This window comes from Gymnoscopelus microlampas (assembly GCF_963454915.1).
Source record: "Gymnoscopelus microlampas genome assembly, chromosome: 18".
Classification (NCBI taxonomy): domain Eukaryota; kingdom Metazoa; phylum Chordata; class Actinopteri; order Myctophiformes; family Myctophidae; genus Gymnoscopelus; species Gymnoscopelus microlampas.
Window position 1 is genome coordinate 49,647,965 of NC_139955.1, and position 14,781 is coordinate 49,662,745.

The window sequence follows — 14,781 nt, forward strand, 5'->3', positions numbered from 1 at the left end:
TGGCCGACCGTATGTTTTTAGACAGACTGTGTGTTTTTAGGAGGCCGACTGTATGTTTTTTTGGCAGACCGTCTCTCTCTCTCTCTCTCTCTCTGACCAATTGTTGGTGTGGGGTTAGACAAAGACAAAGACAAAGACAAAGACAAAGACAAAGACAGCAGCCGCCACGTGACTTAATGAAGCCTATCTGTCTCAGACATGCAACATAGAGTTGCAGCTTAATTCCATACATGAGACATTGCATTTATTACATAAAATACACAGCCATAGAAAACACAATGCATTTTCATACAGGGTTTTCAGTGCTCATTGTGTAGATACTCAGCTGTTTTAACTCAAAGTTATCAAAGCGTCAGATAATTATATTAGCCTGCAGGGAAAAACAACAAAGAAAGAGTTTCAATACTGCTAGTGTCATGATGTCATCTCTATGATCATTTTTATCAGCCAATACTTTTGTTATTTTTTACATTTTCATAAAACTTTAAATAAAACCTTACAACTGAGGGTCAGACCCCCTCTGGCACCCTGACCTCTGGACTGGCCTCATCACCTCACCATATATAATAAACTGTCTGTTTGTCGTCCCCCACCCCCCCCCCCCCCCCCCCCCCCCCCTCTCTCTCTCTCCCCCCCCAGTGGTGTATCTCCTCATCTGTTGTGGACCCGTTCAACCAGAAGGTGAGAAAACTTCATTGTATTATTTGATCCTCTGTATTTTATTACAGTTACTCCATTAACTGTTCTATGAGAGAGACATGAAGGTATCTGACAAAAAGACACATTTGGACCATCATCATTGCAATTATTTTATTATTATTTTATTTTATTTATTATATTTTTGTCACGGACAAAATAACTGGTCAATGATTTTACCAGAAACCCAAATAACTAACCCTAAATGTAAACTAATGGACGATTAATGTGCTATAGCAACGAAACACATTTGTGACGTGAGTACTAATTGAAGAAGGTTAGAACAGAAGGGCCCATCTGGGCCCCAACAGTTTCATTGTGGACATGAGATCTATTTAGCCAATAGCCATGCCTTTTCATCTTATTACAGACCCCTCATTTAAATAATGCAAAGAGAATAAGTCAATAGTTTAATATGAATATAATTATAAAAAAAGTAATGCACATCAAACAATAATAAAAACATTATTTATGATTAACATACTGATGATTGCACTTGACTTGATATTTCTACATACATATGGCTGAGATTTCAGTTCCCTTTTCTCAGTTTATGTCTGCAGGAAAGGTCTAGTCAAATGATTTATGGTTTGTCAGAATGAAAGTGTCTTTCCAAGTTCCCTTTCTTCACTTACTGCATTGTTGTTGCAATTCATTTTCCCATCAAATATAATCTGTGTTGTATACTACTTATATACTTTTGTCTCATGAGGTCTGTTCCCAAACTCATTCAACTGATGTCTTGTCTCATTAGATGTGGTTGAAAAATAGTAGTATCTTAATAAACAGGTTACACACGTGTACCATTGATATGCTGCCAGGGTCAATCCTGTGTTAACTCACACTGCCCCACACATTAGTTAGTGTTAAGAGTTGTGGTTTCTGTTAAGGCTGTTAAGATGAGAAAGTCTCAGACCATGCGTAGGGGGTATGATATAAGGTATGCCAGTGGAACAGTGGAATTAAGGCAGATATTAGCAAACATTACTTCAAGCTGTCTGTGTTGTCTTGTATCCTCAGCTCATATACCCATGTACCCTCGCTATCATGTACGGATACCAACACAACAAATCACCTGCAATATATTAATGAGCATTAAGTCATCCGACACTTTACGAGTCACCAAAATCATACAAACAAATTATAAAAAAAAGGTGAATATTTAGGATAGATTATGTACACATTATAACCAAAATACACAATGTGCCACGGACACGTTTGTCTGTGTACGGACATGTTGATGACCCCTGTGTATAAACCACTACATGGTCTCTATGCCCACCTCCTCTGAGGTATCTATAGAAAGGTTATCTGGATCAATCTACCTGCTGATATGAGAGAGAGTCTAACTTATGTCTTTTAAAGTCCTACTTAAAACATGGATCATGGACAAACACACCTGTGAACATTTCTAAATACTTTCAATTGTGATTGTGATTGGGGAAATAGGACAATCATGTGTTCATGATTTTTGGCATTTGTTAAGAAAGGCCTCTCTCACTAAATGTGGAAGCCAATTCCTCCGCCATCGCTGGTTTCCTCCGCCATCGGTGTATGAATGTGTGTGTGAATGGGTTAATGGCACAATCAATGTAAAGCGCTTTGGTTAAAAGCGCTATATAAATGCACCATTTATATAAATGCACCATTTACCAATTATAGCTAATTGACAGGTAATATAAAAAATAGGGCCGGGACTTTATCGCAACGCCCCCCCCCCCCCCCCCCCCCCCCTGGCAAGTGCAAATACTTAAAATTGTACTTAAGTACAGTTCTTGAGTACATGTACTTAAGACGTATGCCAAAATCCATTTGAAAAAATTGCTTTTCACTGTTCTCAGGTCAAATATTGATACACACACAGGGAGCACCTCCGTTTACAAGGAGAACAGGTCGGGGGGGGGGGGGGGGGGGGCAGTGAGCACCTGCAGAGTTAAGATAACATTAGGTTTCGCTAAGCTCACACATAAAAACACAGTTAACACACATAGTTACATACGGTACCTTAAACCAGATGCACACAACCCACGTCCAGCCAGACGGACAAACGCCAACTAACTAGCGGCCGCATACAGCTGCATGTTAATCAGCCTGGTGATTACGGGGGGGCATTGCGTTGCCTTGCTAGGGGCAACCACCAGCTAAAGCTTCAACCCACTACATTAACATAAGAAACATAGATCTGCAATCGTGTGATTGTATTCAGTCATATTGATAAATAGAATTAGTGATTCTCAGTGGGTGATTAATTGAATGCATTATCTAAAAACAGCAGTCTATAGTTATGTAATATGTACCACAAAACTAAAGTTGATTTCTCATGATAACTAAAAGATGAAAAAGATCCTCAACAGATCTGTTCTTTTAACTAGTTACTAATGTATTCTTTCTTTCCTTCCTTCCTTCCAGCGTCTCTGAATCTGAAAGTGTCTCTGAAAGTCAGTCCTGACAGATCAGACTTCTTTCCCAGTGAGTCCATCTCACTGAGCTGTGAGGAGGATCATCTTCCTGTAGTGGGATGGACTGTGAGAAGACAGAGCAATAACACTGACAGTGGAACCTGTGGCAGTGAATGGGGATCTACTGAAGGTATGGAGGGACAGACAGACAGACAGACAGACAGACAGACAGACAGACAGACAGACAGACAGACAGACAGACAGACAGACAGACAGATACGATTCAGGGAGGATATACAGTATCACATTAAGTATGTAGCTGCAGCAGAACAGTTTGGTTCAGGAGGGCTCCCCAAACTGAAAAAACAACAACATCTGACAACTCAAGCAAATGTCGTTCACACTTCTGTCTGAAAGCCAGACCCAATAGACTTCTCAACGGGCCTAAAATTAAGGCCTGGGCCTTAATTTTAGGTCCCATAATTTTAGGCCAGAGACCAACCCGATAGCCCAAACACAGTGAGTGTGAGAGACAGTACAGACTTTTAGTTGGTGAATTGACAACTTCATAACTTCTCATATTGTAATTAGATGTTTTTCTTTTCATTGTGATGGTGTGTAGGAGTTTCCTGCGTCAGGACCCTGTATCAAGCAGACAATGGAGTTTACTGGTGTCAGAAGTCTAAGTCAGAAATCAGCCGGTCCATCAACATCAAGATCTCTGGTACAACCAATATAATGACACATTTAAGAGCTAAAATGATGTGTTCTGTCCATGAATCCAACAGTGCAGTAAAAACACTAGAGATATCAATTTAGTAATGAAAAATCTTAAACAGAAAAAAGTACCAAAATCCTTCTACTGTCAATGAGGATTAAATGTTGTTCTGGATGTTGAGTTCTCATTTTATTTACTGTAGAACTAATTATAACATTAACATCACACTGGAGCTCATTGTATTATACTGTATATCAGCACGACTGAATGACAGCTGTGTAGGTGGAATTATGAATATGTACCTCTGTTATTATTTATGTTTCACCCTATGCTAATATAGCAGTAGATCACATGTTCATAACTTCATCAACATGTTGGTTCTAGATGTGATCCTAGAGAGTCCTGTACTTCCTGTGACAGAGGGAGATAAAGCCACATTCCGCTGCCTGTACAAAGACAAGACATCTGGTAATCCATCCTCTGACCTCCCAGCTGGTTTCTATAAAGACGGATCCTTCATCAGAACAGAGTCTACAGGACAGATGACCATCCTCCATGTTAACAAGTCTGATGAAGGATTCTACAAGTGTAACATCTCTGGTCGTGGAGAGTCACCAGAGAAGTGGATGGAAGTGATAAGTGAGTCTTTGTCAGAATATTTCACAATTATCACCATGAGAAGATAAGCCAGTGTTTGCAAACTGAAAACCATTGTTTAGTTTAGTTTAAAACATATGATAAAAAGAAAAATGGAAAAAGAACAATACTTTAAAATGGAAAGAAACTAAAATCTAAATCAAAACATGATGAGCCGGAAAGGCCAAACAAACCCAGAAGGTCTTGTCTGGTGGCTTTCCTAATAGATATCATTAAAGCTTATGAACTAAGGTGTTGATGAAGATATGTGGAATATTCTATAACAACAACAATAATAATAATAATAATAATAATAGCAACAACAAATATAGAAATGACAATAATTATTGTAATAATAACATATTTATAATGATGATTATAACAAGTAATACTAATAATAACAATACCAATAATAACAGTAGTAGCAGATATAACCATGTAAAATCAGACTTATAATAGTTATTGGAAATGGAGATGTATCAATATGTGAGGAATATTCTGTATTGCAGTGATTATATTAATAATGGCAAATGTTATCCACAACAAATAGAAATATGACTATATGTACATACATACATACATACATACATACTCATACATATATATTTTATAGTATAAGTATACGCACTCGCACAAAAAGTGGAATGATCGATCACTAGCTGACCTGGTGCTATAGTCATGCACATGCAAGTAATTTGTGAATTGACTGAAACAAAAATACATATTGTTGTTTTTACAGATTTATCTTCCTCCTCCAATTCAACCTCTGAGTCTGCTGAACCCCCCCTCATCACTCTGAACCAACTGATCATTAAGATACTGGTGGCCACGCCTTATGTGATTTCAACCTTCCTCTACTTCTCTATACTGAGAGACAGAGCTAGAGCTAGAGGTGAGTTATATAAACACACCTTATAGAAACACTTTAACATGTGTCCATCATATGATACTCATATAGAGACATATTAACATCATATGATACTCATATAGAGACATATTAACATCATATGATACTCATATAGAGACATATTAACATCATATGATACTCATATAGAGACATATTAACATCATATGATACTCATATAGAGACATATTAACATCATATGATACTCATATAGACATATTAACATCATATGATACTCATATAGAGACATATTAACATCATATGATACTCATATAGAGACATATTAACATCATATGATACTCATATAGAGACATATTAACATCATATGATACTCATATAGAGACATATTAACATCATATGATACTCATATAGAGACATATTAACATCATATGATACTCATATAGAGACATATTAACATCATATGATACTCATATAGAGACATATTAACATCCTTGTAACATTAACATGTCCATCATAATGATTCTCTCTCGCTCTCTGATTCTCTCTCTCTCTCTCTCTCTCAGAGGCAGCAGCCAATGCGAGGAGGAGAAGAGTCAATGATGTCATCATGGAGGTAGCTGTGCAGCCAATCAGAAGTGTTGAAGGTGATAGTTCACCATAGTACTACTGCCTGTCTCTCACACACACACACACACACACACACACACACACACACACACACACACACACACACACACACACACACACACACACACACACACACACACACACACACACACACACACACACACACACACACACACAGACAGAGTTTAGGCACAAGGAATTTCCCCAATAGTTTCAAATAGGTCTAAAGTATTAATGATTTAATTAGTGAGCCTAAGCTCAACCCCTAGCCTTAAACTAAACCTCTAAATGTCTAATCCTAACCCTGAACCCAACATGGATATTTTCATATCTGTAACTTTTTTATTTATTTTTTATTACGTTTTGCAGATACAGGCTTTATGAAAAAACATTGAAAGAACCTATCACTGATCTGCAGCTACTCAGTCAGGGGTATACACAAAAACTAAATGTTTAATGACCTTAGCTCTAAACCCCTTTGTTTACCAGGAGAACAACATTTATAATGTGGTCTGGCATATTGAAGCTCACTTCAGGACAAAGACAGTGTGTTATGTGGTTAGTGATGTAGGGAGAGAAAGTTAAATGTATTATATTGTAATTCATGTAATGTCATGGATTCATGTAAATACTTAAAGTGTAAATATTGTAATAATGTGTCACACTGTAATGTTGTGTTGACTGTGTAATAATGAGTCAAATATCATGGTTTTCATTGTTAGATGTAATGAAGACAGGAAGCTACACAACATTCAGACTGGTTGTGGTTAGGACAATTAGATTAATGCTCATAGTATGTACAGTATGTCTGTACAGTAACAGACCCTCATATGTGTCTGTATAGGCTATGAATAACAGACCCTCCTATGTGTCTGTATGAATAACAGACCCTCCTATGTGTCTGTATGAATAACAGACCCTCCTATGGGTCTGTATGAATAACAGACCCTCCTATGTGTCTGTATGAATAACAGACCCTCCTATGTGTCTGTATGAATAACAGACCCTCCTATGTGTCTGTATGAATAACAGACCCTCCTATGTGTCTGTATGAATAACAGACCCTCCTATGTGTCTGTATGAATAACAGACCCTCCTATGTGTCTGTATGAATAACAGACCCTCCTATGGGTCTGTATGAATAACAGACCCTCCTATGTGTCTGTATGAATAACAGACCCTCCTATGTGTCTGTATGAATAACAGACCTCAGCCTCATAGAGGGTTATAAGATCTATATTAATTACAGCCAAATAACAAATAAAAGCACATTTCAACATCCTTCCAGAATGTAGGGACATAATGATACATATTCATTATATATTAATGATTGTTTGAGGCAGAAAATGGTCTGATGTTTCCTCAGGTCTGAATATATATTTCATAACAATTATTCACTTAGAATGATCTTATATTTCTAGATGTTTTGCTAAACTTAACCTATAACCCACTGAGGGCTGTGGAGAGAAAAAGAGAAATATGTTATTCTAAACCAGTGGTTTTCAACCTATGCCAAGGACCCCTAAATGTATTGACCCCCCCACCTGAAAATGTGATGTACAAGATGTACAAGTTTGCAGGGCGGCACGAAGTGACGCGCTGGGAGCTTGTATATCTGCTATTTTTTAATAGCCAAAGTATACAATATGGTGAAAATGTATTAACCCCCTGGAACCCCCTAAGGGACCACTGGCTGAGAACAACTGTTCTAAACCAAAGTCATATTTCATGTCATGTAAATACAGTATATTCTATACACCCTGTATGATTAAATGTCTACAGGGGCTTTCTTAGTTCAAAACTTCTCTATTTGTCATTTCTGTACAACTGCTGTATCATAGAAATACAAATCTAGAGTCATATTTAGGGTTCATATAATGCATAAAAATGTATATACAGAGTTTATTTTCCTATAATGCCTAGTGGGGAGTTAATGAGAGAGCAGGTTGTTTTACCCACATCTTACAACCAGAGTTTATGTGTTTTGTGGTGAAAGCTTTATCTTTCCATAATTATGTCTAATGTTATTAAGCAGGTTTAAAGCTCTCTACCTGAGACGCTGTGGATGTGAACAAAGCATGTTGTACTGATCACACTGTCTGTGTTGAACAGAACTTAGGATGTTGTTGTTAAGGCATATGAGCTGTCCTGCCTGAAGCATATAATGCTTTGTGCTTTCTTTAGTTTTCAGTTGGTTTTAACTTTAAGGAGACTTAGTTTGTGTTTTTTTGATGATGTGTTCATAGAGTTTCTGTAAGGTAGATGTATAGATGAAGGAGAGATGAGAGATGACGATACAGACCAGATGAGAGGTGATCTTTTATATTTCTTATTTCTATGATATGAAATGAGGCAAACACAGAAGGAGGGAGCGCACACCTGTGTTGATGAGGTGCTGACCACGGCAGGAAATAGTAATGACAAAAGATGAGGCCGCACAGCTCTTAGTCACGATGCAAAAACCAACGTTTCGACAGTGTCTTCCTCAGATATACAAACCCTGAGGAAGACTTCACTGTCGAAACGTTTGTTTCATTTTAAATTAAACTTTTTGCATCGTGACTCAGAGCTGTGCGGCCTCATCTTTTGTCATTACTATGATGTGAAATGAAACATTTCTTAGGAGAGAAATATTTTATCTTGGGGGGAGGGGGGGGGGTTGACCGGTTGACCCTAAGATTGTATAGTGTGTTAAATCTTCTCTGTGTAGGATTGTGGATGTCTGTCTCTGATGGTACTTGTTTGTGATGGGGGGGGGGGGGGGGGGGGGGGTGCAGGTTGATCCATGAGGGACGTGATTGGTTCCAGCAGGGAGTTTAAAAGTCTAGTTTTCAGCTCCTGGGTTCGTTCCACATTATTATTTTTGACACCGCAATTCAGTCAAGACCTTTAATATTAGACCCACCTTTAATATTAGACCCACCTTTAATATTAGACCCACCTTTAATATTAGACCCACCCTACTCGCCTCTGATTGCATTTCTGTCAGAAAGATGCCGTGGCCAGGCTCAAATAACATCCAAAACCATGATGAAAGCACAAAGATCATTGGTTCAAATCCCACTGCGGGCGTACCTTTTAGTTTTACTTTTTTAGGTTAGGTGTACAGTAGGCTTAGCTTTAATGTAGGTTAGGGTTAAAGGTTAGGTTCACTTCAGGCATGGTTTTTGTGTAAGGTTAGGGTTAGGCATCGCGTGTGTGTGTGTGTGTGTGTGTGTGTGTGTGTGTGTGTGTGTGTGTGTGTGTGTGTGTGTGTCTGTGTGTGTGTGTGTGTGTGTGTGTGTGTGTGTGTGTGTGTGTGTGTGTGTGTGTGTGTTTAAAGTCTTTAATAAGTTTTCATTTTCCTTCTATTTTAAATGCTTAAGTTTTCATGTGTGCACTTGTGTAAATATTCATTATTACTTATTATAATATTCATTAAACTATGTCTATTGTTATTTTCTGTATGATCTAAATTATATTCTAATAAAGAGCACTATGTAACTTTCCTCTTCTACCCCGGATTTGAACCTGGTTTCCTGCTTAAAGGCTGAAATGTTTACCATTGAGCTAATAGAGCCGGCCTGCTCGCTCAGGGGAGAAATGTAATGTTGAATGTTGTTCCTTTTCATTAGACGTTTATTGTAAGAGGAACTAAAAGCAGGCATAATGTTACATGTGTAGAGAACAGCAGTGGTATAAAGTAACTAAGTACATGTACTCAAGTACTAGTTCATTTCTAGATTTTTATTACAAAACATCCAACCACTTCAGCCCTATATACATTTCGGCCATTTAAAAATAGACGATCTACAAGCTCACAATGCATCGAGTATTTTTACATTGCAGTATTGATAATTTTACTTATGTAAAAAAAAAAGTACTTTTTCCACCACTGTAGAACAGGAAGTCATGTGACAGGATGTTACCATGAACATCATAGATGTGTGTTGTTGTGGTTTAGTTGTGTAACTCAACACAACCCCCCCCCCCCCCTCGTCAAATCTAGTAACAGTGGCTTTTGTGTCCCTTTTTTATGAAGAATAATGTCCTTTACAGAAAGAGTTACAATAGTCTGTACATTGGAAAATGTACAGACTAGTAATATTAGTTTCCCCAGTAACCAGTAGTATAGCTAATTACTATAACATTGCAATAATAATATTATATTTAATCTTCCCCAAAAAGTAACTCATTACAATCATCATGGATTCCTCAGAGTTGGAACGGGTCCATGAACATTGTAACAAGTTACTTTTTGGGGAAATGTAATATTATTAACACAATGTTATGGTAATAATTAGTTATGCCACAATTTATTAGAATTATTAACTTGTAGTTATTGTGAAAAGTCATATTTTTACAGTAAAGTGTTACTAATAACTTACTGAGGATTTGACTGTGGCTGCTAGTAGTACACACTACACACACATTCATATACTAACACTAACCCTGCAAAAATATTACTTTTAAAAAGAGTAAGGAGACATTAATCAGAAGGAAATGGTAGAATCTCTGTACAAATAAACTAATACAATAAACTAACAATAGTAATGTAATAATGATGTTTCTCAAATATGTAGACTCGACATGCACAGTGCAGATGTAAAGCTATACACACACACACACACACACACACACACACACACACACACACACACACACACACACACACACACACACAGACAGACAGACAAAGGCCTTACAGGCCCGGACACGATCTGTAAGAGTCAAAACCACAGAAACACAAGTATGTTTGGTATGTAGGTCATGTGCACTAAAGGCCTACTTGTTGTTAACTAGTTGTACGAACTCTTGTTTTATTTTTGTATTGTTTTATTGGATCTTGTTTAGTCGATACACTTATTTGTTTTAGCTCGTGCTCATTTGATTTTGCCATTTTTGTCTCATCTGTTTAAGAAAGTAGGTAGCTGATATATTGCACTTTTACCTTAGCGCTAGGTATACTCTTGGTTGCTTGTTTTTGCAGGAAATGTACTTAAAACTTCTGGTGATTAGTAGTTTTCGTTCCCTACCTATGTTGAATACACTTATTGTAAGTCGCTTTGGATAAAAGCGTCTGCTAAATGACTGTAATGTAATGTAAAGGCATCAAACGCACTGGCACCAATAACATGAGAGAACACACTCTCTCTCACACACACACACACACACACACACACACACACACACACACACACACACACACACACACACACACACACACACACACACACACACACACACACACACACACACACACACACACACACACACAGTGATATTATAAAGAGCAGACAGCAGGTGGTAGCGTACTCATTTCAAGTGATAAGCTTAAGTGACAATTATGAATTATTATTATTTTAGGTCAGGTATGTTATTGTGGGTCAGCAAAGTCTACCTCATGGTGGCGCTATAACAGGCCAAAGTGAATAGAGTGGCATTTGTTCCCCTGCCTTTCACTACATTAGGACACTGGGTTCATGATTTGAGGCATTTTGTTCAAAACGAGCCACTCCTGCAAACTTTAGCCAATGCTAAATATTAGCCAATCAGGATGGAATATGAGAAATCAAACAGATCCGTCTAGGTCACATGACTACAGAGAAACTATGTACTGATTTGCATGATGTTTGGACAGAATCTGTAGTAATATAAAAAAAATGTGTTTAGCAAAAAGCGGCCTCCTGGTGGCGCTATAACAGGCCCATGTGAAACATGTGGGGCAGAGGTTCTGCTCTGGCATCCAGGAAGTGTGTGTGGTCAGGCTCATATCCACCGGGCCAACGGTGCCGGAGATGAGCTGTTCAGACGGACAGACGGACGGACAGACAGGCTGCAGAACATAGTCTAGGCCACGCCTTCAACAATAAAGAAGAGAGTTTATGAGAAATGAGTCCCACCATACACCCCCCCCCCCCCACCATATCCCCCTCATACCCCCCCCCCCCCCCACACACACACAACATCCTCCATCATACTGAGTAAAACCACTAAAGCTGTACGAGGGTCTAAATGACACGTGATGCCTGAAGCACAGATACACAGAAAAACCACAGAAATGCACCATCTCTGCACTTACAACACACAACCATCACACATGTACACACATATACACAATTCCAAGAAGTGTGTGTGTGTGTGTGTGTGTGTGTGTGTGTGTGTGTGTGTGTGTGTGTGTGTGTGTGTGTGTGTTGTGAAAATTCCCCCTGAGTGACGTTATAACAGAACATAATGTCTCACTGATAAGCATCACTGTGTTGATTTAAACATAACAATGAAAATATGATTCATAAACTCTACTGTGTTGATTTAAACATAACAATGAAATATGATTCATAAGCTCTACTGTGTTGATTTAAACATAACAATGAAAATATGATACAGGATGTCAGTCCGCATTATTCATGTCATATTTGACAGACATTTACTGACATGTCTGTGGTACATTCACAAAACTAAGCTATTTAAATTAGGACGTCTCTTAGGCCCAAAATATTATGTGGTTTCTTTAATTAATTAAAACAAAACTAATATAATGTCCATTTGATCCATTTATCATCTGGAGAATAGATCCAATATCTGTTTTCTGAGTCTTGTAATAATAAATAAACTAAACTAATAATAGACAATATTTCTCAACACACACACAGTACAGCTAGTCAACTGTAAGTGTCAAACACACAGGCTTACACACACACACACACACACACACACACACACACACACACACACACACACACACACACACACACACACACACACACACACACACACACACACACACACACACACACACACACACACACACACACACACACACGTGAATATACTGATATAAATAAAGAACAGAAACAACCTGCACTCTGTATTAGTCTTAGGAGTCTTTTTTAATAATAATGTTTTATGATCTGCAGCAGCAGTCACCAAACAGACACGTTTCAGCACGCAGGCCTCTGTCAGTGTTACTAGTTTCAATCAGCTGCAGGCCTGTTGAGAGCTGATCTACAAGACCATGTTCCACTTCATGCTGCTCTAGTAGGCTGATCCATAATGATATATTGTCCAGTCACAAGCTACAGCTACAACACACACACACACACACACACACACACACACACACACACACACACACACACACACACACACACACACACACACACACACACACACACACACACACACACACACACACACACACACACACACACACATTTTAACCATTTATTTATGTCCACACAAAGGAGAGTATACAGGGACACAAATATTAAAGGTGCAGTGAGATTACATCACAAAATCATGGAATACGTCTTCATGATACAATAAGCATGTCACTCAGTTTCTCTATGGGTATAAGTAACAGCGTCTCCGCCATATGTGGCGGCTGCCAATTATAGCAGAAATAGAACAATACTTTGCCAGCCTTTTTGACTCCTTTTTGGGCATCCCAAGTTGTTGGAACCCTCTAACAACCAGTCTGTGGGTATGTCCTAGGCTGCCAAATATAAAAACAAATAGTCTGCACCTATAGCCCAGCTCTGAGATGGTATGTAGAAGTGGTTGGTACTTAATGACCTTGGTCATAAAGGCTTCCTCTAGGCTAGGGTCAAAGGTGCAGGCTATCTCTAATACAAACACTTCTCTGGACTCTTCATCAACCACAACAATATCTGGTGTATTAGCTGTCAAAGATGTAAATATGTCTGGGTTATCACAGAGATGAAACATGGATGAAATGACACGGGAATGAACACACACACACACACACACACACACACACACACACACACACACACACACACACACACACACACACACACACACACACACACACACACACACACACACACACACACACACACACACACACACACACACAGTAGGCTAATCAATGCTGAGTCTGCTACCTTAATGATATATTGTCCAGGCTAACAGCTACAACACAACATCTGTGTATTAAATGTAACAGTAGTTGACAACCCTGTGTATTTCCTACCCTTCCTCCTCTTTTCATCCACAAGGAGATCCTAAATACATTTCTGTTTTGTTGTTTTTGACATGACATGTGTATGAGTTAAATGAACACTGTGAAGAGGACATGTGTGTGACATGGGGTAACATGGGGGGGTCATACGGTGCAGATTGGGGGAACAGAGGACTGATGCATCCCTGAAATAAAAATAAAAACTCTGTTGGCTGCAGTTGCTCAATAACACCAGCAGGAGTCATCAGAAAACCATGTAATAGACTGACTTTTAGATCAAGATAAAGCATGATAACATTCATAGTTTTCTTTGGTCTTTAGTGTGTGTATCATACAGTAGGTTGTAATAGTGTGTATGCACATCATTATGATGTACACACATGATGTGACATATGATTCATATAAAGGTAGACGCCTCCTCTGACTCTGGGGCGTCTGTATCTCAGTAACTACCGGCCAATCACAGCTCGTCTTTTCCCGGGACTTGGCAGAATCTAGTTGTATAAAATATATAACAGGATATTTTTTATTCAACTAGATTCTGACAAGTCCCGGAAAAGACGAGCTGTGTTTGGCCAGTAGTCAGGAAGCTTGCCAAAATGACGCCCGAGATACAGGTCGCTCCAATGAACTGCAGCGGCCAATGAGGTGTCTAGGTTTCTATATCTATGCTGATAGAGGGCAAGCAGTGACCTTGTACCTGTCACGTTGAATTCTTCTTCTCTTCTTCACAATCTCCATCTGTAACACAATAAAAACACAACACATTGAATCATATTAGAAGGATTGGGACAACATTCACACAAACATATTATAACTTTAGTATAAAAGCTTCCAACATGAACTAAATGAAAAGTCCTCTTTGAACCAGTCAAAC

The 14,781-nt window shown here is 38.5% G+C and overlaps 2 protein-coding genes across 3 annotated transcripts in view; one reads left to right on the forward strand and one right to left on the reverse strand.

Annotated features, from left to right (window-relative positions):
• LOC311034251 (Fc receptor-like protein 5) overlaps nt 1-6,477 on the forward strand; it is a 60,274-nt gene extending 53,797 nt beyond the window's left edge. The window contains exons 2-7 of one of the 2 annotated variants that reach the window (XM_084042083.1): nt 640-681; nt 3,124-3,285; nt 3,718-3,819; nt 4,198-4,452; nt 5,189-5,341; nt 5,878-6,477. In XM_084042083.1, the coding sequence (XP_083898209.1) occupies nt 640-681; nt 3,124-3,285; nt 3,718-3,819; nt 4,198-4,452; nt 5,189-5,341; nt 5,878-5,975 (812 nt within the window). In that variant the 3' untranslated portion in view covers nt 5,976-6,477. The remainder of the gene's footprint in view (nt 1-639; nt 682-3,123; nt 3,286-3,717; nt 3,820-4,197; nt 4,453-5,188; nt 5,342-5,877) is intronic. The other variant, XM_084042084.1, reaches the window with a different exon arrangement.
• LOC311034142 (uncharacterized protein) overlaps nt 1-14,781 on the reverse strand; it is a gene marked incomplete at its 5' end in the record, with an annotated part of 308,082 nt that overhangs the window by 185,768 nt on the left and 107,533 nt on the right. The window lies entirely within an intron of this gene.